This window comes from Nyctibius grandis, chromosome 14 (genome assembly GCF_013368605.1).
Source record: "Nyctibius grandis isolate bNycGra1 chromosome 14, bNycGra1.pri, whole genome shotgun sequence".
NCBI lineage: Eukaryota > Metazoa > Chordata > Aves > Nyctibiiformes > Nyctibiidae > Nyctibius > Nyctibius grandis.
Genome location: NC_090671.1, coordinates 7,729,198 through 7,749,902, shown reverse-complemented (window position 1 = coordinate 7,749,902; position 20,705 = coordinate 7,729,198). Strand labels below are relative to the sequence as shown.

Sequence of the window (20,705 nt, the reverse complement as noted above, 5' to 3'; positions counted from 1 at the left end):
AACTGCTTCCCCTTTTTAAGCTACCAAATTACTAGCTGAAGAGAATATTTTTTAACCATAGTTATGGTGACTGGGGAATGGTGCAGAATACTGAGTTCATCTTAGGGACTTAATCTAAAATGTATCTTTAGCTGCTGGCAGAGTTGCATTTTTAGAATACTGTAGTTAAAAGTTTGAAAAGGAACTACAGTCCCTGTGTTTCTAACCTATCTCAATCAGCTCTTCTTCCTTTTTGCAGTCTTATTTTCATATGTAAATATTTCAAATACAAGAAACTCGCTCTGGAATGAAATTTCATACACAGAGACCTTAATTCTCTCTTCAGAAGAAAATCCAAAACAGCTTCAGGTTTTGTTTTGAGGAAGATAGTAACTACCACAAATATCGGTTGATAGTGCAGACGCCCATCAGTGCAGTACATAATGGCAAACCACATTTTTTCCGTCTGAATGAGAGTATGGCATGTTAACCTGGGATCTTCTGAGCAAGTGATTGTAATGTGCAGCTTGAAATACAACACAAATCACCTGGAAAATCCAAAAACCAAAACAAAATCTAAGAAATGAAAAATGGGTAATACTGGGTCTTTCTCTCCTGCATTTGAGTGTCTTTGTTTTCCTTTCCAATAACTACAGCATGAAATTATGGTCACAGTACCACCCTTAAATCTGATTTGTTTTCCTTGCTGTTGTCATTCTGTTACAAATGTAATGCTATTTTATTTTTTTTTTCCTTAAACTGGAGGAGGTTTTTCTATTTTTATCCCTGTAAAATGTAGTTGATTCTTATCTAAACAAAGCTGCTGGAAAGAAACATAGGTCATTGATTCAACTGCGACCTATATGCAGTGACATGTAGCTTCCCCTGTCCTTTATTTCTAACGTGAGCAGTGCTATCGCCAGACTGTCCTTGTTCTCATCCTGTCATATGACAACTTGGATGAAATGGAGTTGACTGATTTGAGATGTAGCAAGATGGAAGCTGTGTTTGTATGCAGATGAAAATCCCCTGGTCTTACTGAACTGCCTAATGGTGTCCCTCTACAGAAAGTGTCTGCTTCCTCTTTGCTGTAGTGTTTTTCAGCCTTGTGGTCCTTTAGACCTCTCCTTTAATACTGGGCTCATAAATAAGCATGCTACATAAATCATCCCCATTTATATACAAACTACTCCCCGACTGGGGCAGTCTGGTTTGGTCTCCATTTCTAACCTTGCAGTATGAAAGCAAAACGATTGGCAAAACCACGTTGATGGAAATGTTAGAAAGACCTTGGTGGATTTGTCCTTCTAGAGTCGTACAACCATTTTGGAGCAAGTACGGATTCTTTGAAAGGGCTCATGTAGTTTTTCAAATATATTTTAAAATGATGGAAATGCTAACAGGAAAAGTTTTCAAAATGAATCTCGGAGAAACAATGTTCTGCTTTCATTTGACTATTAAAATCATTACAGTAGGGCACCCTGACACACCATGGTGTACTCCTCTTTAGTTCTTTCATTTACCTTCTTTATTTGCTGCATGAATTCACAGAGCTATAATAAAATACCCTGGGCATGGAGGGACCTATATGAATATAGGCTATCTAATTCTGAGAGTTGTCATGGGGGATCATGGTGCTTTTGCCTATATGGTTGGCTGGGATTCTTGATTCGTCTTGTGCCTTCTTGCTCTATTGGGTTTATGGAAGTTACATATCACTGAAGCCATATGTTATGTTTCCAGGCAGAGCTGTAAACCATTTCATTTTTACTGCCTCTGAGAGCAGATCAATCTATAGTGCAGCGCTAGTGATGGAGAATTTTTTCAGGTAATGGGAGAAAATAAGAAAAGAGAGCTTGGCCCAGATACTATACTGCTCCATCTTCCAGAGAATTAAATCCCTTCCTACTTATAAATTTTTAATTTTTCAGAGAGAAGAAAGAAGGTTTTCACCCTGCTTTTACAGCTGGGAAAAATGTGACAGATTAAGAAATTAAGGTTAATTTAAAAAAAAAGGGGGGGGGTGGGAGGTTGTGATGTAGTCAGCAGCCTGATACTAATGGATAGGTTGTTTGTTGCCAGAATTTGGAAGCGGATCTAATCCATAACTCTTATTTAGGTAATTAGTTCTCTTACTTCAGCATTGCCAAATCCCAGCATTCAGAATCATATGAGCTGGTAAAATATTGCAAGTGGCTAAGAAATAAGGGCACTTGAGATGTACTTTGCCTTTTTTTTTTTTTTTTTTAAGAAAAACCTTTGGCTTTGAGTCAAAACATTTTCAAAATTTACTTTACAACCAGGAGGCCTATACACATCTATTATATTTTTGAAAGGAAAATTATGTTTTTAAATAACAACCTGACTCCAGAAGGTGGGACTTCAAAATTCAGCAATGCTAATCTTGCATGGCTTGCACAAATACCTGTGGGTTTACAACATGAGAGGCTTCTTATGTGAGTAGGAATTGGCAAGTCCATCCAGGAAGGTGTTCGGTTTCATCGTTTCGCATGCAAGAGTAGTTACTTCAGTGCCCCATGGATATAGACTTCATAACGTTTTTTCCTTTGTCAGTATAGAAAGGTCTGGCACATATCCACATACATGCCTAAATTAAATGGTACGTTTCTATGCCAGCATAGCCTCAACAGAAGTTGAGCTATTTTAGTTTGTTAACTGAAGAGAAGTTGGACAAGGAGAAGCGGGGGGAGAGTGCTGTACAAAAGTGCAGGAGACTCATACAAAATGCGTTCTCTTTGCATTGCTTTGGCCTGAAAGTATTTTATTAATGGCCACTACCAGTTGCATCTAAATTATTCCACTGTAGATAGACTTGGAGCATATCTTTTCCCTTCAGTGAAGCAAATACTTTGTTTCAGGTAAACCTTGTGGAACATCTATCATTGCCCTTGTCAACCTTTGTGGCATTTTTTTATTTCAAACAAACTAGGATCAGAGTTGAGTACCGTTCTCTGCCCCTAAAATACAAAGCCTTAGCTCTAATATTCAGATGGAACTCTGGCATGAAATTAGGATTAAATAGGTTCGAAACATTCCTTCCAATCTTAAATGTCAGTATAGGAGATGCCACCTTTTCATCTTGACCTGGTAGGACTGATATTAATTAACATGTTAATTACATTGACCCTGGAAGCATGTTTTAGAATTTTCAGGGAACCTGAAGCTGGGATGAGAAGACACTTTTGTGCAAAGGCGCCTATTCTGATAATTAAAGAAGATTAAATTGTGATGTACCTTCCTTTCTGCTTTATAGCTGGTCTCGCTGTGTCTGACTACCCTGTTTTCCAGGGATAGTCTCTAATTTAATTCCAGTAGCTTTCAGTTCCTAATTACCATTGCTCAGCCACCAGCTGTTACAGTGGTGGATTTATTTATTGCTTTGATTTGCTGCAAGAACTTAGTACAAAAGAGGAAAAACAACCCTTACCCCTTGGATGGTGACTTGGCTGGTTATTTAGCACTGGGGGGAGGACCTAGCTGGCTGCTTCGCAGACCTGGTTAACTGCTTACACCTGAAGGGCAAGGCTGTAGTTCCAGTGCAGGGTAAGCGTGCCCTCCTGTCCCTGTGGTGGGTCCAGGGGGGAAAAAAGTCTTCAGGTTTAGTTAAGAATGGCTTACACCTACCTCGGTCTCCTTCTCATAAGACTTGATGTCTTAGTATATTTATTAATACATAACCTTTCTGCAGTTTCTTGGAAAAGGCAGAAAGAAGGATCAGATCCTAGAATAAGAAGTATGGGAGGTTCTCCTCCTTCCCAGGGATTTCATGGAGGTTCGCAGCCTGGCTGCCTGTTCAAAGACTGAATGTTAAAAGCTGAGTACTTCCAATTTACTGGCAATAAATGGACATGAAAACCGTGCTGTATCATGCTGTGAAATCCCAGTTTTTGTTGCAGAATGTGGTGAATGCACGGTATAGCACATCTGGCTTTCATTTTGGTAATGAGTAGTTTATCAAGACAATCCTTTAACGAATGCAGGACAGGTTTGTGGGCAGGTGAATGGTGTTTAAAAATGAGGCCAGGTGTACTTTGAGCTGTAAGCCTCACTGCATCTGTGAGGTGGAAAAGGGAGGAGACTGATGGAAGATCATCTTGCTCTGGTGTTGGTGCATCGGGGATGGCATTAATGTCGAAGTGAAGTGCAAAAAGTAAGCAAGCGCGAGGATTTCCTTTCTGGTGCTTTCTTGTTAGCCCTCCCCATAACTCGAGAGGCAAGTGCGCGTTCAGCGCAGACGGCACCTGAGGGGCTCTGCCTCCGCAGGCAGCGGGTGAGCGAGGAGAGGCGCTGGGAGCAGCCCTTTTGCTGAGAGACGTTGTCCCTCTTTGTCTTTATAACCCAGCAGGAGAGATCCAGCGGGGCGGGGAACCCCGGGGGCTCCGCCGGCCCGTGCCCCCCTCGCCCGCGGGCCGCCGCCCGCCCGCAGGGAGCCCCCGGGGAGCGGCTCCTCCGCCGCAGCGCCCGCTGCGCGCCCCGCAGCCCGCGCGGTCCCGCCAGCCGCGGAGCCGGAGCCGCCAGGCGCTCCCCGCTCCCCCGGCGCGCCGGGCGTGGCCGCGCCCCAGCCCGCTCCGGCTGCGGCTGCCCGTCAGTTCCGCCCCCCGGGACGGAGCTTCCCGGGCGCCGGGCAGCGGAGGGAGAGCCATGTGCGAGGGAGGCGGCCCTGGCCGAGCCGCCGGCGGTGTGTGCGCTCCCGCGGGCGCGGCGGCTGGTGGGCTCTTCTCTCTGGATGGGCTCTGTCTGTAGGGAGGCTGCGGAGGGGCTCTCCAGCGGCGGGGGTGCTGGTCGGGTTGCTAAAGGAGCGAGCTTCACGGAGGAGAGGGACTCTGGAGGCTGGCAGAGCAGGAGGCTGGGTCCGCAGAGGGCTTGCGGGAAGCCGGCGGTGTTCTCTGCTGGGGACTGTGAAACTGGCACCTCGCATAAATGCCTGCGGAACTCACACAGGTTAGTGCTCAACTTGCGTCCTTCCCTTGGGCTGGGCAGTTCTGTGCGTCCGCATGTGCCGCGGTCCTGGCTGTGTGGGAAGGAGAAAGCTGTCGGGTGGAAGGGATTGTTTACTTGTGTTCTCATTTTTTAGCCGAGAACTAAGAGCAAAAGCTGAGCTGCTCTTCCTAACAGAGCGTTAGAGAGAGATTTTGCTATTGTCTCTGTTAACTGGTGAAACACCCAAAAAAGCAAGCTATTGTTTTCTTTGACCTTCTTCTCCTGCTCAATAAATCAGGGGAACTCTTTGACATGAACAGCTAGAAATAGTGCTTTTGAAAAGGAAAGCTTTGCTATTGTTTGCTTTTGTGGAATGTTTGCTTTTCCCATACTGTGTTCCGTTGCTTTCTCTTTGATTTTGTTGTTGAACATACCAGGGAAATAACTTCAGTTTTTCACTCTAAATGTTATCTTAAACAAAAAGCTAGCATCTTAATAATTAGAATGGACTTATAGCTTTGTGCAAAAAGATTTCAAATATTATTCTTTATCTTGGAGTGTCATTGGGCATTGCAGAGTAAAGCTGTTGCAGGCTAGATTTAAATAAATAGAGATCATGTAGACTTCTGTAATTTATAGGTGCTTACCTTGTTAACCTCCATCATCTACCATGTAAGCCTCAGGAAACCCTATAAATTCAGGTGGTGGCGGGGTAGAGCTGCTCCTCAAACTAGGAGGAGGTGTTATCTTAACCCTCCTTTTTCTTCTCTGCCTTTTTAATTTACAACAGGGTATTTTAGGATAAGAAAATGCAATGATAAAATATCACTGATAATACATCTATGAACTTGTTTATGTTCAGTGCACTGGAATTGTTAGTGGTGCTTCAGTTTGGTTTAATCATGCGGTGTCCAACTCGTCTGTCTCAGTAACAAGAAGGCTGAATCATTTCTCTATGCAAATAGGATGTTGGCTGTCTTGAGGGGAAAGTAGCCCTTTCAGTTGGGCCCTTGAGTGATCATTTCTTTGTCTGTAGGCAGTCCCAGTAATCGCTGCCCTGCCTGCTAGAGGTGACGAATGCTGGTGGTGTCTGGGTGCTTGCTTGTGTGTCGTGCTACCTGTGGACTTCTTGGGGAGGAAGGGTTTTTATTTGTGTATGTGGTCCTGTTCATACTGACTGACCTGAAATTACTGTACCTGCCATACCACATGCAATGGGTTGTTGATTTTTACATAGATATAGTTAGCAGCTCTTCAGAGATTTGTTTTTTGCTTTTTTTTTAATACATGAAGAAAAAAATTGGAGGTAAGGAGCAAAATGCTAACTGTAAAAAAGGTGTGTTTAATGTCTTTTGACCTGTGCAGAACTGTGTTTTCTCTGAGTTTTCTATTTTGATAGGAGGAAAAGCTTGAGTGAGAGTGGAAGGTTATAGTTAATCAATTTAGGTCATGCATTTCAGTTGACTTGTAAATTCTTCTTCCATGTCAAAACAAAAAAAAATCTCATGGTTTTCATTTTCATGCTGCCTGTCCTAGTTGAGGATCAGACACAGACATGTTATTTTTTCTTTTCTGATGGAGGAAGGGTTCTTGATTCATTCTGAGGTCTTTTTGCCATATAACTGGTCATTCCGATACCACGACAGTGTATTAGAGGATGCTTTGCTTAATGAAAGGCAGTAGTTTTAAACCATGAATTGTCAGAGAAATTTATTGTGCAGTTACAGGGCCTCTAGAAAGTAATCTTTTAGCTTTAATGATCACAATTAAGTAAAACTAAGCCTAATGGATAAATGACTTCACGGTGAATGGCAAGTCTGCGCCATCCACGCAGACAAAAATGGGAGAGATACTAGAAGGGACTTCTGCCACGTTAACGAAGGACCTAATGTGTTTAGAGACTCCACATTAAAATCTGAGTAAAGATAGTTATGAGACGTAATTAAAAAGAACCAAGAGTAACTTCTAACTGTCCTTTTGGCTTCTGCTGGGGATAGTCCTGCTTCCTGAAGTTCTGGGCTACAAAAGCAGCCTCATACCTGGGAGCCCTGGTAGGAGAAACAAATACTGAAAAGCAGTTCTTGTGGCCATGAGCGTGCAGGGCAGGTGTCACCTTCTTGGTGTTCTCTCTTGACTGTTGCCCTTCCTGCTGCTGAGGGATGAAGACTGCTGAAGCTTGTGCTGAGTATCTGCAGTCTGACATTCTGCAGTGACCTGAATGTAAGTATGGAGTTCATGAAATTCATAAGGGTCTTGAAGTCTGGGACTGTTAAAATATGTTTGGTCACTATATGACGTACAGCTTTGATCTGGATCTGAAACCTGAAGTGCGGGCTTGCCTCAGGGCCATGAAGTTGTGAAGGGGAAAGGAGTCACTTCAAGTGACTTTTGCCAAAAACTCTTCAGTTCTGTGTTATTCCTGCTTCGGAAAGTTTTTTGCTAACATTCCTTATTCAGGCACTAAACTCAGTAAGGTTGCCCTTCCTCAGCGCTTTGTCCCTGAAGTGTTTTACTAGAGGATGATACTGATGTGAGAGAGTATGAAATCTTAGATCTGGCAGGATGAAAAAGTGGTTAATACATTAGTGATATAACTGATATGAGTCTGTACCAGTGATGGAAAGCTTGTGAAAGAAATGTTCATGTAGGTGCAGCATGCAAAAGCGTCATAATTTTCCAAACAGTTGGGCCAGTCATGCTAGAAAAACCAATTAAGAAGAGAGCTTAATTTTTAATGTGGATCTCTATATGAATTCACACATGGATTCTCACATATAATGGGCTGCCCAGTGTGGGTATAGGCCTGCAACAGCTTTAATGTGCTCTGCTACTTTGGAGTAAAGAGACGTAGCAGTCTACAATGTTGACTCCTCCCCGGTTCCCAGAGTAAACCCTTTGCCAGCAGCTGTGAGCTCTGTAGCAGAGCTGGGCAAAGGGAATGTGTTTCGTAACTAGGTACCAAGATGTTGAACTGTGTGCTGGAGCAGCTGAGCGGAGGCACACGTTCCCTTCTGCTAGCTCCGCCGCAGAGGCCGTAATTCCCTGCAGGAGGGTGGACGTTGTAACTCTCGGGCAGTTACTACCTAACTCGTGTGCAGGGATGTGCCTTCACCTCTTGATACAGGGGCCTGCACAGTGGGGTCCTTCACCATGGCCAGGATGCTCTGGAGCTGCAGCAGGACCGTGTGTAGGTTGTGAGAATGGAAGTGCTCTGTTTCTGAAGATGCTCTTGCAAGAAGAGCTGTGTTCTTCTAAAAGTGCTGTTGTGTGCTGTTGGGATATGGGGATTTATAAGGTCCAATTTGTGTGTCTGCCTGTGTGTATACAGCTTTGTAACAGCAATAGGCATACCAAGCAAAGCGTTCCAGCAATCGCATCTCCCAAGGCTGTGCTGCTTAACCACCTGTCCCAAAGGTCGTGAGGTGAGCTGGTGTGCGGGGAGAATCAAGCTGTCAGCATTTTTTGCTTAAGTTACACTGCAGTTACTAAAAATACTTTTTTTTTTTTTTAAAAAAAAAAAAAAGTATGGACACTCAACATCTTTCATAATGTAGAAATACTCGTTATGGAAGATCAAAATGGGGGGAAAAAAGCATGTTAAGCAGTTGCATTTGAAACCGCACGGGCTGGACATTTCTAACAAGGCTGTTTTCAAACGTGTTCTCAAGCACCCTTCTCTGAGGAGCTCACTTCTGCCACTAAATTAAGGTTTTGATACTGATTCAGTAGGAGTAGAATCAGGGCTGCTGGTTGAAAATTGTTGTGTATAAAATGTCTCTGTATTTGGGTGTTAAATAATAAGGCATTTCTCTGAATATGAGGGTTTTAGCATGTTCTCAGTGTGTCTTTGGTTTTGCTTTTCCTTCTAAGGTTATGGGGGACCTGATGATTCCTCCCTGTGTCCCAACCATGCAATAAATAGCAAGAGGAGATGTTTAAGAGTGAATGGAGCCCCTGAAATAAATCCTGAGACTAGAGAGAGCATATTTCAAATTCTTGGATAGAAGGAAAACGGAAACTCAGACTTTGGTGGTTTTAGATTTTACAGTGGCCTTTGTGTCTCACACCTCTCATTAGGTTGCAGCCAGGCTTTGGGATTTTTCTTTTTATTCATTTGTCTGCATGCCTAAGCAGTGAACAACTGTAGCTGTACCTGAGAGAAGCTTGATGAGCATGCAGAGGCTAAAATTGCGCTTTTGCAGATCATAATCTTTTGTATCTACAAATGGGCGGGCAAGATCTCTTCTGTCTTACTAAGGGGTGGTGGTTCCACAGACTCAGTGCTCCCTGTATGCTGCAGTAACGTGAAAATTCATTGGTGTTCTCTGCCTCTTTGATGAGTCAAGCCCACACCTGCTTACAGCAGGAAATTGAAGTGCCCGAGTTTTCCCTTTTGGCTAATCCCACACACATATCTTTAGCATCACAACACTTCTCTTTTGGTATTCAAAAAATAAAGTGAAAACTGTTCTAAGTAAAGCTGGAGAATTTTTGAGCTTGGGAATTCCTGCCTCTGCAAGCTAAATCACTTGGCACAGCTCTGAACTTTATTTTTAGTAAAACTTTCATAGCCAGACTATTGTAATGTTCAGAGAAAGAGAAGTTCCTGAAAGCCTGAAGTGAAACCAGAATGTGAAGGCTTATTTTTATACTGTAGAGAATGCGTTTTCGTGTGTGTTTGTGTGTACATATATAGGTATGTGTAAAAAATATATATATGGAGGAGATGAGAAGATGATTTAATTTAAGTAGCATTACTCTGGGTGTGTGTAGTGTAACACTAATCAGAATCATCTGGAATGTTCAAAAGGCTTTTCAACTTACAAACTTGTAATTCATTAAGGAACTGATAAAAGATGGGCAGCAATTTGTTTATGGGTGGTAGAGCCCTGAGATGTGAACAGTCCCTGTGTGTGATCAGGATTATGCTGTTTGAATTGTAAACTCTTTCAAATTATTTTAGCAAGTTTTGCATCTGAAGCTATTTGCATCCCTCTCTTTTGATGATCTGATTCTCAGGCGAATTCAGTGTTAGAGGAATAAAGGCCCCTTTGGCTTCCAGGCATGGCAGCATGTGGGCCTTAGCTGGTTGGTTTTGTGATGTATTTAACAAAGATATAAACCAGTGTTTATACTAGAATATTATGCAGAGATGAAGAACTTTCCAAATTTGAATGAGATGGAATTTAATACAGGCTATTGAAAGTATGTTAAATTCCAGGTAGCTGTGGAGAAGGGTTTGATAAGGAAACCAGTATATAAGACTCTACATTGTACTTACACGGGACTGCGTTACAATAGTGCAAACCAAGTTATTTTGTTTTGAATGGACAAAAAGACTTATTTGTAAAACAGATTATGCAGGTGGCTGGATTTCTCTATCAACATCTTCCTGAATCCTTGATAATCACTGATAAATCAGACCCTAATTCTTTAAATTGAAATGGTGTCTAGAAGCTCTTCCATGGCACCGCTGTCTCATATTGGCATAAACTCTGTGGAGCAACTGCTCTGGTTCTGCATCAGGTCATGCAGATGTTGTCCCAAGTACATCATTTACTCCCAGTCACCTTGCTGACTTCTGTTAGTGTTTTGTCCTTCTTAAACCTTCTTCCTAATGGTAACAGTGGTGAACCAGAGTAATTCTCATATTGTTCATATACGTTAAATTAGGAGGAATGTATTACCATTCAAATTTAATCCAGCAGATGCTTTATGTTACTGGCCTCAGTTACATTGGTTATCAGCTCATCTATAAAACCAGCAATATGTTTTGGGAGACCAGTGTTGCCCAGCTGGGCTGTCTTGGTGAGCTCTCTGCCATTTTAAGTCTCTGATGAATCTTAGATACGGTTTTCACTAGCTTAAGAGTGCCACTCTTTATAGATCATTTTTTACGATGCTCTAATGAGGGAACAGTTATAAATGCTTCTTTCCTGGGTTGTAGAAGATTTCAACTTAAATGCCAGCTGCTGTGAAAGTAAAGAGTGACTTTGTAATTGTAGATTTTATTTATAAAGTACGTGTTGATGCTGCTTGGTATTGTAAAATCCAGTTCTCGCTGCTTTCACAGCATCTGACCGTGAGATGTCCCCTCGAACTCCTGGATTGCTGACTGACTTTCTTTTTTTTAAGAGTAACTAATGATATTAGGAGTTGCCCTTAATGAAAAGGGAATGGTTATTGCTGTGCTGGTAACTTCAAAAGCTGTATGTTTTCATTACTTCCCCTAAATGCTGCTTGGCTTGTGCATCATTGTGCCTTAGTTGTTTTCTGTTGAGTTGGTAATATTTTGAAATTAGCTGGTGAGCTGCAAAAGCAGTTTTTTACCATCGAGTTGCTCTTTCATTTTTTTTCTGCTAGATCTTACAAATACAGTCGTGTCTCGATATTTGAGAAGTGGTCTTCATATCATATGAGAGTTACATGATTCTTGAATGCTCCTGAAAGAGTTGATTGAACTTCATGGGTGAGATATTTCCCGCTGCATGTTCTCATTTGTTGCTCATTTGGGTAAAGAAAGTGAGCAGGTGAAAGCCCATCCTAAAGCAGCAGCAGTTTACTACCCTGTTCCTGACTGGTGTGAGATTGTAACCTTCTCACCTTACTGGGGTGTCAGAATGGCAATACTTACAGCATTCCCAAAACTGAAGAATTCAAGATGTGCATAATAATGCCTTGGTTTACACATGCATTGAAACCTGCATTTTCATGATAAGGGCTTCAAAAGCGCTTTGCGTAGTTTATATCCTGTTACAGATGAACCCTATGGCTGGTTTGCAAATAGGAGGGGAAACAAAGTTCTGTCTTCCTCCCTGGGAAGGGTGGCAGCAAGCTCGGACGGTGGGAGTGGATGCTGACTAACGCTGGTGGTTGGGTGAAGTTAAGCACAGTTTTCTCCATGAAATTTCAATGAATCAATTATGTGGAAAACCTGTAGCACTGGCAGGCAAGTTAGTAGATATTTAATAAAATACATGGAAACTTTCTTAAGTCTGCTAGTTATGGCATTAATTCTTTTCTTTTTTCCTTTTTTCTGCCAACCCCCCCGCCCTGCTTTTTAAGAGGCTTATTGTACCTTCTGGTTCTTCATTCTCTTCTTTGGCCAAAAGAATGGACTATGGTATGCTTACAAGAGTTTTAAAAAATTGTATTTCTCATATTAGCATATGTAAATGTGAGCAAATGTATGTAAATGTATGCTGGATGAGGAACATTTTGCATTTGTCCTTAGCAATTTCATCTCATCAGGGTCATCCTTTCTCCTTCTACCATGACATGTTGTTTTATTACCTGAGGTTAAAATGCATCTTGGTCACGGCGACACATTTATCTTGTATTTTATGATGTGATCTTATCACATCCCATTTCTTTTCTCTTTCCTATTCAGCTTTTCATCTGTCAGTGACAGTCATGACACCAGCTAGTGGCATAGTAATACCAGGGCTATGTATTAGTGCATACCGTTGGCAATTTTTAAGGGTAATACTTTGCTGCTAAGGTACAATGTTCTTTTTAGTAGGTTATTTCTGGAGGGAAGAGCCATTTGTAATTACATCAAAAACAGCAGCCATCAATCATTTTAGATGTAGGAGATAGCAAAAAAGGTTTCCTTGGATAACATTCAGTAAATATGAAGCAAAGAGAAGGTGACACTATACCCTTCTCTCTTGGCTGCAGCAGTACAAGGAGATGCAAAGAAATGCTAATTTGTTATTTGTGTAATAGTGAGAGACCTTTGTATTTGCAGTTGCACTTTCTGTGTTTTAACATACAAAAATAAGTTTTTTCCATCAACTCTATGAGAATGTGAAGTGAGAGGGAGAATGCTGTTCAGTTCCATTGTTGAAAATGTTACAGCCCTTTTTAATATGATGGATTTAAAAATGTATTCTTTCCTACCGTTTCTTCAAGGGCCAAGTCTTCAAAGAGAAAACTGCTGCTATATAGGCACCCAACAATGAGGGACAGACTTCCAAACCTTTCAACCAACTCCAAATACGATTAGAGATCAATTAAGAGTGCTGTGTCAATCCACTGAGCAATCTGGCTGCTGGTTTGGTGTGTAAATAGGAACTGAAACATCTGCCTTCAGGTTGCTTTCAATCTAGTGTGACACACTGTTAATCCAGTCAGTTTTTCTCCTTCTTGGTTTCTGAGACTCCAGTCAAAATCATCTTTGTGTTTCAGTTGCATGGGATCAATTTATTTTTCTTCTTTTTTCTTTCACAAAGCTGACACTTTAAAATTTCAGCTTAACAGTGCCAATGCAAACTTTTCAATACTCAAATAAAATGTAATTTTCTTCCTTTGCTGCCTCTACCAAGAGGCATAGCAAATATTGTGTAACACCCATCGCAAGCTTGGCTGGATTCCAGAGACTTTCCAGAAAGGGACAGTAGTAAAATCAGCATCTGCCGTGTACATGAAGATAGTAAAGGAAGAGTTGTGTCCACAGCAGCTGAAGTGCTGTGTATGCTTGTATAAATATACTGCAAATGTGTGTGTATGTTTCGTGAATTATCGCTCTTTGAATTTTCTTGTGTTCAAAGAAACTTGGCCGAGGTACATTATGTGGATACTGTTTTGGCAACTGGAGTCACAAAAATATTTACAAAGACTGTTGGGTTCTTCCCCCATGCTCTTATCCCTCCTTCCTGTATTTAAAATTCCCTGAAGTGTTTTGTTTTATCCTTCTAAAAAATCCACAGTTTTCTTTTAAAGGGACAGGGAGAATTAGCTTTCTCCTGGGTGTAAATTATAGATAAATGCTTTTTAAAGATGCCTTTAAAATTTAATCTTATGATAGAAACGCACCACTTAAACTATGTTGGTTTTTAATGTTTCCTGTGGATTATAAAGACTATATTTTTGGGTGGCTAACAAATTGGGAAAAGGTACTTTTCCCTCCCTCTTAAAATTCAACTTCGTGTTCTCCTGAGAATTGTCAAGATGGCTTTGTGTGGCACTTCATGCAGCATACCTCAAGCAGAAATACTCTTTTGTGGTTCTGCTGTGTTGTGTTTCCCATAACAGTGCTGGGAATGCAGCGTGAATGCCCAGAGGTTCGTGTGGGCTCCTGGTTTCATCCAGAATGGACGCGGGCTGTGAACTTTGCTGTGAAGCATGGTTGGGATCGACTGCACGTGTCGTTAGTGTGTGGGAGGTAATGTGGGGTGATGAAGGCCAACTTCTCCGTTGGACAAAATAAACTAAATATTGGCCCTGGCAACTGTGGAAGATGAATTTCTCAAAGTTGTTGCAGAGTTTGACTAGTTGAGCAGTGCTCCTCAGTCTGTGGTTACAATGCCACGTTTCAGTTTTTTACTGGTCCCTGAAATTCCAGATTCAGTTCTGATAGCACTCAGCAACATGGAGCTGCCTTTCTGGCAGAACTTGCGTCTCCTTAATTCTGGTAGAAGTACTGTCACAGTCTGGACTTTGGGCTTCAGGCAGGTGCAGGTCTCTATAAAATGCCTTTGGATTTAGTTGAGAATTGAAGGAAAGGGAAGACTGTCATGAGCTGATCAATTGCCTTGGAAATGAAAGAGTTAAAATGGAAATCTGATTGCACAGCTGAAATCTCAATTTGAACTTGTGGTCTCTTGAGAGAAAATGCCATTCAGCACCGTTGCACAGAGTTATTTAATTCTTAATTTTAATTGACATGTCCCAGAATGCAACCCTCTCTTACGAATCCTTACGGTACAGAGATGTTTGTGAGTCAGTGTGTCTCTGTGTGGGCGATTTCTGTGCTTTAAATTCAGGTCATCATTAATTTCCCTTTTGATATCAGCATCCTTTCTGCCTACCTCATTCACTTAATAGGTTTATGAAATTTGAATGAATCTTCCCCCAAGTAAGATGTTGGTCACCTCCTGGGACTTCAGCTTAATGACCTGACCCTGCTCCTTTTTACTCTCTTTCTCTCTTTCTCCTGCTCCCCGTGGATCCCTGTTGAACAGGTAGAAGTGATGCTTTCGTGGAAGCGTTTGCCCCTTCCCTTGGTGACAGGGGTATCCTGTGCAATTTCAGTAACAGAAAAGTAATTATTTTGTTGTTGTAAAAATGGCATAAATGTTTCAACTTTATTAGAGGGGGAAAAAAACCAAGCAAAAACTTGTTCTGGTGTAACATCAATTTTTCATTCCTCTTCTGTGTTTAATTCGAATCCAGGTGTTTATAAACCCAGCAACAGGGGCAGAACTGTGCAGCTCCATCCTGTAGTAGCTGTAGGGACTAGAGCTATCTACCTAAATATTTTTTAATATTTTATATCTCCAATATTGGTTGCATTTTCCAAATAAACTGTATGATTATCCAGTATTGGGATTATCCCAGAATTTAACTTTCTCTGTTTTGTATCTGATGAGCATCAGTTTAATGAAACACTTTGCAAATGGCAAAGAGCCTAAATGCATACAATAGTCATAAACATGGTGGAAAACTTGTGCTTCAGAATATCAACTTGTGTTTTGATTTGTTTTTAACCTGTAGGTGAGCAGATAAGGACAACTGCAGGCAAATCTGCTCGCCAGGAAATAGGGAAAGTTTCATTGCAGTGTAGACTTTGACTACCACTCCAGCTTCTAATGGGTAAGGGTTAGTGTTACAGGTCTAAATGCCTCGAAAATGTAAATTTCCAGAGTAGAATTTGTTTCTAGTTACATTTTTATATTTTATGTTATCTTCTTCATCTTCGTAGCTGTTTCAGCTAGTATAGTATTTTGCTAGCGTATGAGGTACAGTAGCTATGATTTTGGAGAAGAGAGTCTTCATTATCTCTTGGATTTTTGCACAATATCAACTCCATCACAGAAAACGTGTAATGTTTGGATGGTGATGATGACGATCAGACTTACTGCATCTGTACAAGAATGTTTCAGTTTACAAAGGGTCACTCTCAGACTTAAAGACAATAATTGAAGTCCTCTCAAGACTTTGGCGTTTTTAGATAATACCCATTGTTCCCCTTTTCCAGAAAAATTGATCAGTGGTAATGTGGGTAGAGTAAGTAGGAAAATGGGCATGATATGGTGCATTCTTAGTTGTTCGTTTTTTCCCTCTGAGCATAAATAGGATGTGTTGTGTTTTAACATAGGAAGTAAGTGGTTTTGTATTGTTGTTACTACTTTATCGAAGTTGAAGTTCATCTGTTGTGTGCGAGTTACCCTTCCTAGTAAGCCTAAGCGTTGCTCCTCGTGTGGAGTTCCTCACTTACCACAAAAAAGCAGTAGCCTGTTTTATGGCTGTTTTCTGATAAGATTTGAATGCTCCTAGATAAAAGGAGACAAAGCTCCTTGTTTTTCTTTGCAGCTGGTGGGTCAGCTGTAATGTAGAAACAGTGCAGTTCAATACAGTGTCCCTGGTGATGGCTGGAACTGAGCATGGTTCATGGCCACTTTTCCTGCTTCCTACTTATGAAGTGCCTGTCCCTAGGCTGACATTGATTTCATAAACTCGTAGCTAGAGCCTATAGTCTCCATCACATCTTTCCATGAATCTTGATATGTCACATACCTATACCTGGAATATTGCCTTCATGCAAGCTTTCTATTGCTGTCTGGTTGAATTTTACTTCTGGTATGCTGTATGAGGTCCTGTAGAGCTTGCTTTTGCCTGATTTCAGTCTGTTTAGCATAATAGCAAGGCATGCAAGTAATGATCATCTCTGACCCTGTGTTTCTTAGTAGAAATTATCACTGGTGGCTTAGTTCTTCAGGGGGTTTTCTGATCTGAGATTTAGAGCAGGAAGGGAGCCTACCTGGGCTTTGTCTGTGGGCCATTTCATGAAGAGCCACTGTCATCTGACGAAGTATGTGATCCAGAAGGGGAGAAACTAAATTTAGCTCTGTTACCTGGTTGTTGTCTTTTGGTGTTCTACTTCCTTTTGAAAAACACTTCTTTGAATTTTAAGCAGGTGAAATAAAAATACTGTAATTTAGTGTGTTTATACTCTTGGACAGCTGACTGCCTGCCTTAGCTGAGGAGGGGCTTTATCAATTATTAAAGCACGAACTTGTTTGGTTTTGTCCAGCTTCAGTGCAGAAGGCAGCCTGCTGAACTTGCTGGCTGGAGGTAAGTTATGAGAGCTTTGTTCTCAGCAGAATCATTCCTCTTGTGTATGTTTCCTCAAAACCCTATAGGTTTCAGAATCTATTAGTGTGTACATGTGTCTGTTTCTAAACTAGAATGTGCATAATATTACAAATATACTTTTTAGGGGCTGTACCATACAAATTTGGAATATGTGTATGTTGGTTTTTGTCTTTCTTAAACTAACTTTCTTTCCTCCCTCCCCCACATATATACCCATATGCTAAAGGTCTAGGAAGAAAAGGTTGTTTATGTGCAGCCTATTGTTCAGTCAAAGTGTGTATTATCAATGGTCACATACTTTGCTTAAATATTTTATAAGATCAGTGTATGGTATGCTAGCCCTGCCTTTGTTCTGTTGTCTGATTGTTCATTTCCACTTACACTTTGTTAGTAATCTAGACAGGCTTGAAGTGTATAAGCTTTTAGCAGATATTTGTTTTCAGCCATGCTTTGTTCTGAAAGTTCTCTTTTGTTGTGCTCAAATGACAGAGCTTTGAGTAGTAAGAAATGTGGTTTTTTTCCCCCTTGTGTTCTGACCGTACAATGCTGAAGTCATCTTGTATCTGAAAGAAGGGTGTCTACTGTCCCCTCAGGCTTCCAACATGAGGCAAAAGCCATACAGGTTCATGCCAGTAGGATAAAATATGAAGGCAGGTTTTAGACGCTGCTTCAACATGAGTCCTATTGCAGCTGAGTGAGGAGAACGTCCTGCGAAAGGAAAGTCTCTGCACAGCAATCAGTGTATGGTAGTAACACTTCAGGTGTATGACCACAGAACTAGATTCCAACACTCAACAATGACAAAACAATCTGAAAGAAACGTGGTAAGAAATTAGAATTGGGGAACTGAGCTTTGGTTGCACTTGCCCTTGGAATAGGGCAGAGTCCAGCAGTGAGCCGTTGGCACCTTTGCAATGCCACACTGCGGTGGGTGCTCCTCTGTATGGGGGAGCTTTGTTCTCTTTGTGCAGGGATGGAGAAGCAGCTCTGGTGCTGTTCTCCTCCCTGTAAAGACAGTGGTTTCTATTCCACTAAATGTTTTTAGTACAACTGCTGTTCTTAGCAAAGGGATTTTGACATATACTGAGCTTGAACAGCTTTTTTGCTTTGTTCCTAGGAGTTTGGAGCATCGCCCCTTCTCAGATCAGGCCACAGAGTAGGAGAATACAGAAGTGCCAAGAAAAGATAAGGAGCTGTTGGAATGAATCTTTTCCTGGCTCTGGGTGGAGAAAGGTCTACATGCTTTCTTCTTCCTGCTTCTGAGCGCAACAGCGTACAGTTGCAACTCTTCTTTAGGTACTTCCAGTCTGACACAGAGAAGGAAGTACTTGATCTCTCTGCAGAAGGTCTGCTTTATACTTTTCTACTGAAGTTTCCCATCAGGTTTTACAGAAATTTACAGGAGCTTTGTCACTAAATGTGACAAATAGGTCTGGACCATGTGCAAGCTCAGTAGAAGTTAAGACTGCAGGTCCACAATGGCTGAAGTTGCGAGCAATAGTGATTATGTCTTGGTTGAGTTTCGGTGTTATTTGGGCCAGTGAAGAACGGCTTCTTGTTATTATGTTGGGGTCATTACCCTGAGGACAAGTGAAAGCAGCTTATTGTTTGGGTTCAAGCTCAGGAGTTTTACTGTCTGGAGACATTGGTTTCTGCCTTCTACCCATCCAGGCAGATTCAGCGGAATGGTTTTGTCAATTCTTTGGTTAGTTGAAGTTCTTTTAGGAGCACCATTATCTCTGAAGGCAATTAATTTACAGGAAACACATTCAGCTTCTTGCAGTGTGTGCATCAAGAAAATTTGAGTAGATAATTAATCTGAGGAACTGGAAATTAATTGGGAGGGAAGTTGTTGCTTTAAAGAGGTGCTAAATAATCACCATTTTACTATATTTGACTGTCTATTGAAGTAATATAAGATGTAGAGAAGATAAACCTCTATAGCCTTGTACTCCTTATTTTCGAGGGACTACAATACAAACAGACAAATATTTCTTCCTTTAACTCATTGGACTTTTGTAAATGCAGAAAGCTAGCTGTCAGCTGTCAAGAAAGTTTGGGAGCTACTGGATGCCTGGCTTGTTGTAATACGCTTTCGGAAATTTAAGCTTTTTTTGTAGTTTTCCAGAGCTAGAAGTCATCCACGTGAGCACCTAAGTACTTCATAGCACTGGGGTCTGGAGGCTCTGCTGCTTCTCAGATTCAGTGATGAGGTCTGGGGAGTGACCATGGGAGCAGCGTGATCCTTCAGGAGAGTCAGCTGTACCTCCTGCTGAGTTGTCGCTGGAAAGCAAATGAATCAGTAGCAGTGGCAAGATATGTCTGGGCTCTCTCTTAAGGAGTCAAATAGAATGATGAAGCATACGAAGAAGCGTTTCCTCAGTTTTCTTCTGGAATTTGCAATAGATACCCAGTGGTTACCACCACCATTTGGTGTGCTTTGAAATCGCTACTGAGTGGAAGAGGTGATGTCAGAAGCACACTGGGGACATGGTGATGCTGTTTGTGGTGTTTTGAGAAATGAGGTGTTTTAAGGAAATTCCTTTTGCTTGATGTTGCGTCATCTTTATACTCCAAAAGGCCTTGTAGGTGGCTTAAATGCTACAAACCGTCAGACTAGATCCAGACTTTGTGTTGTCTTTGGGTTTTTTTGCTGTGGGGGCCAGTGAGTTTCTACCAAAATAAGAGCAGGAGACTTAAGAGTGTTGATGGCACAGCAAGTTATTTTTGCTGGTGCTGAGTTGAACTTTCAGCCATCTGGTGATAATGGTGCCACTCTTGAATTCAGTCTTTCCTTGTTAGAGAAGTTTGATTGAAATGTGATGAATGAAGATTGTGTGCAATGTATCAGTTGCATTTTGTGTCTGGCAATAGCAAGGATCAATTTAGTGAGAAGCACATTAGAGCATACTATGGCTACTGATTTAGAATCTAATCGAGGACCTTTTTTCTCATGAAGTGCCTGTGAATGTCAACATATAATAATATGCGGTGATGTGTCAATACCATGGAGACAGCCTGTTAGAAATTATATAGATTTAATTGTAGAATACAGTGATGTAAAGGTTAAACAAGCACAGAAGTGTGACAGAGCAGGTTTTTGTTGTGGTGTGAAGAATACATGGCAGATATAAAGAACACACATGAGAACATGCCTCTTAACCCACAGCTGGGACCATGTGATTAAAGGTGCTTGATTTAAGGAGGTTGATTTGCAGGATGGGAACCTCAGACTTGTTCTCTAAGTAAGCTGGGTCACATTGGCAGAGAGTGGAGAGGGTTTATAATGTTGATTGAAGAGCTGGATTTTAAAGAGCTTTTTAAAAGAGAGGTTGTGCAGTGTATGTTTGCGTGCTTTGGGTTCTTAAAGCAATCACGTTAGCAGGATCACAGTAGTCTGAAGGTGTGCAGAGACAGCTCTGCTAGGCCATCTGATACAGCTGGGGGGAGTGGAGATGAGAAAGAATGGGAAGGCTTTAAGGACGTCTCCACTCTTCTGGTCAACTGTGTAAGATAACTTTGAAAGATCCTTTTGCTGTTTCACCAAAGGGAGTGAATTCTGGAGGGATTGTCGACACTTTGTTATTGAGATCAAGGTAAGCGAGTTACAGTTCCTGGATGCTGTGCTCTGCAATGAGGACATAAGGGGATGTTACTTCGGGGTTATCAGAGGGAAAACCTCAGTA

At 41.5% G+C, this 20,705-nt stretch overlaps 1 protein-coding gene across 7 annotated transcripts in view; it reads left to right on the top strand.

Moving 5' to 3' along the window:
* Positions 1 to 20,705, top strand: part of ARVCF (ARVCF delta catenin family member) — a 272,468-nt gene that overhangs the window by 116,869 nt on the left and 134,894 nt on the right. For 2 of the 7 annotated variants that reach the window (XM_068412187.1, XM_068412182.1), the window contains exon 1: positions 4,606 to 4,941. The exons of the other annotated variants lie outside the window; for them this stretch is intronic. In XM_068412187.1, the coding sequence (XP_068268288.1) occupies positions 4,921 to 4,941 (21 nt within the window). In that variant the 5' untranslated portion in view covers positions 4,606 to 4,920. Of the gene's footprint in view, positions 1 to 4,605; positions 4,942 to 20,705 lie in introns of those variants that run through there. 7 annotated transcript variants of the gene reach the window in all.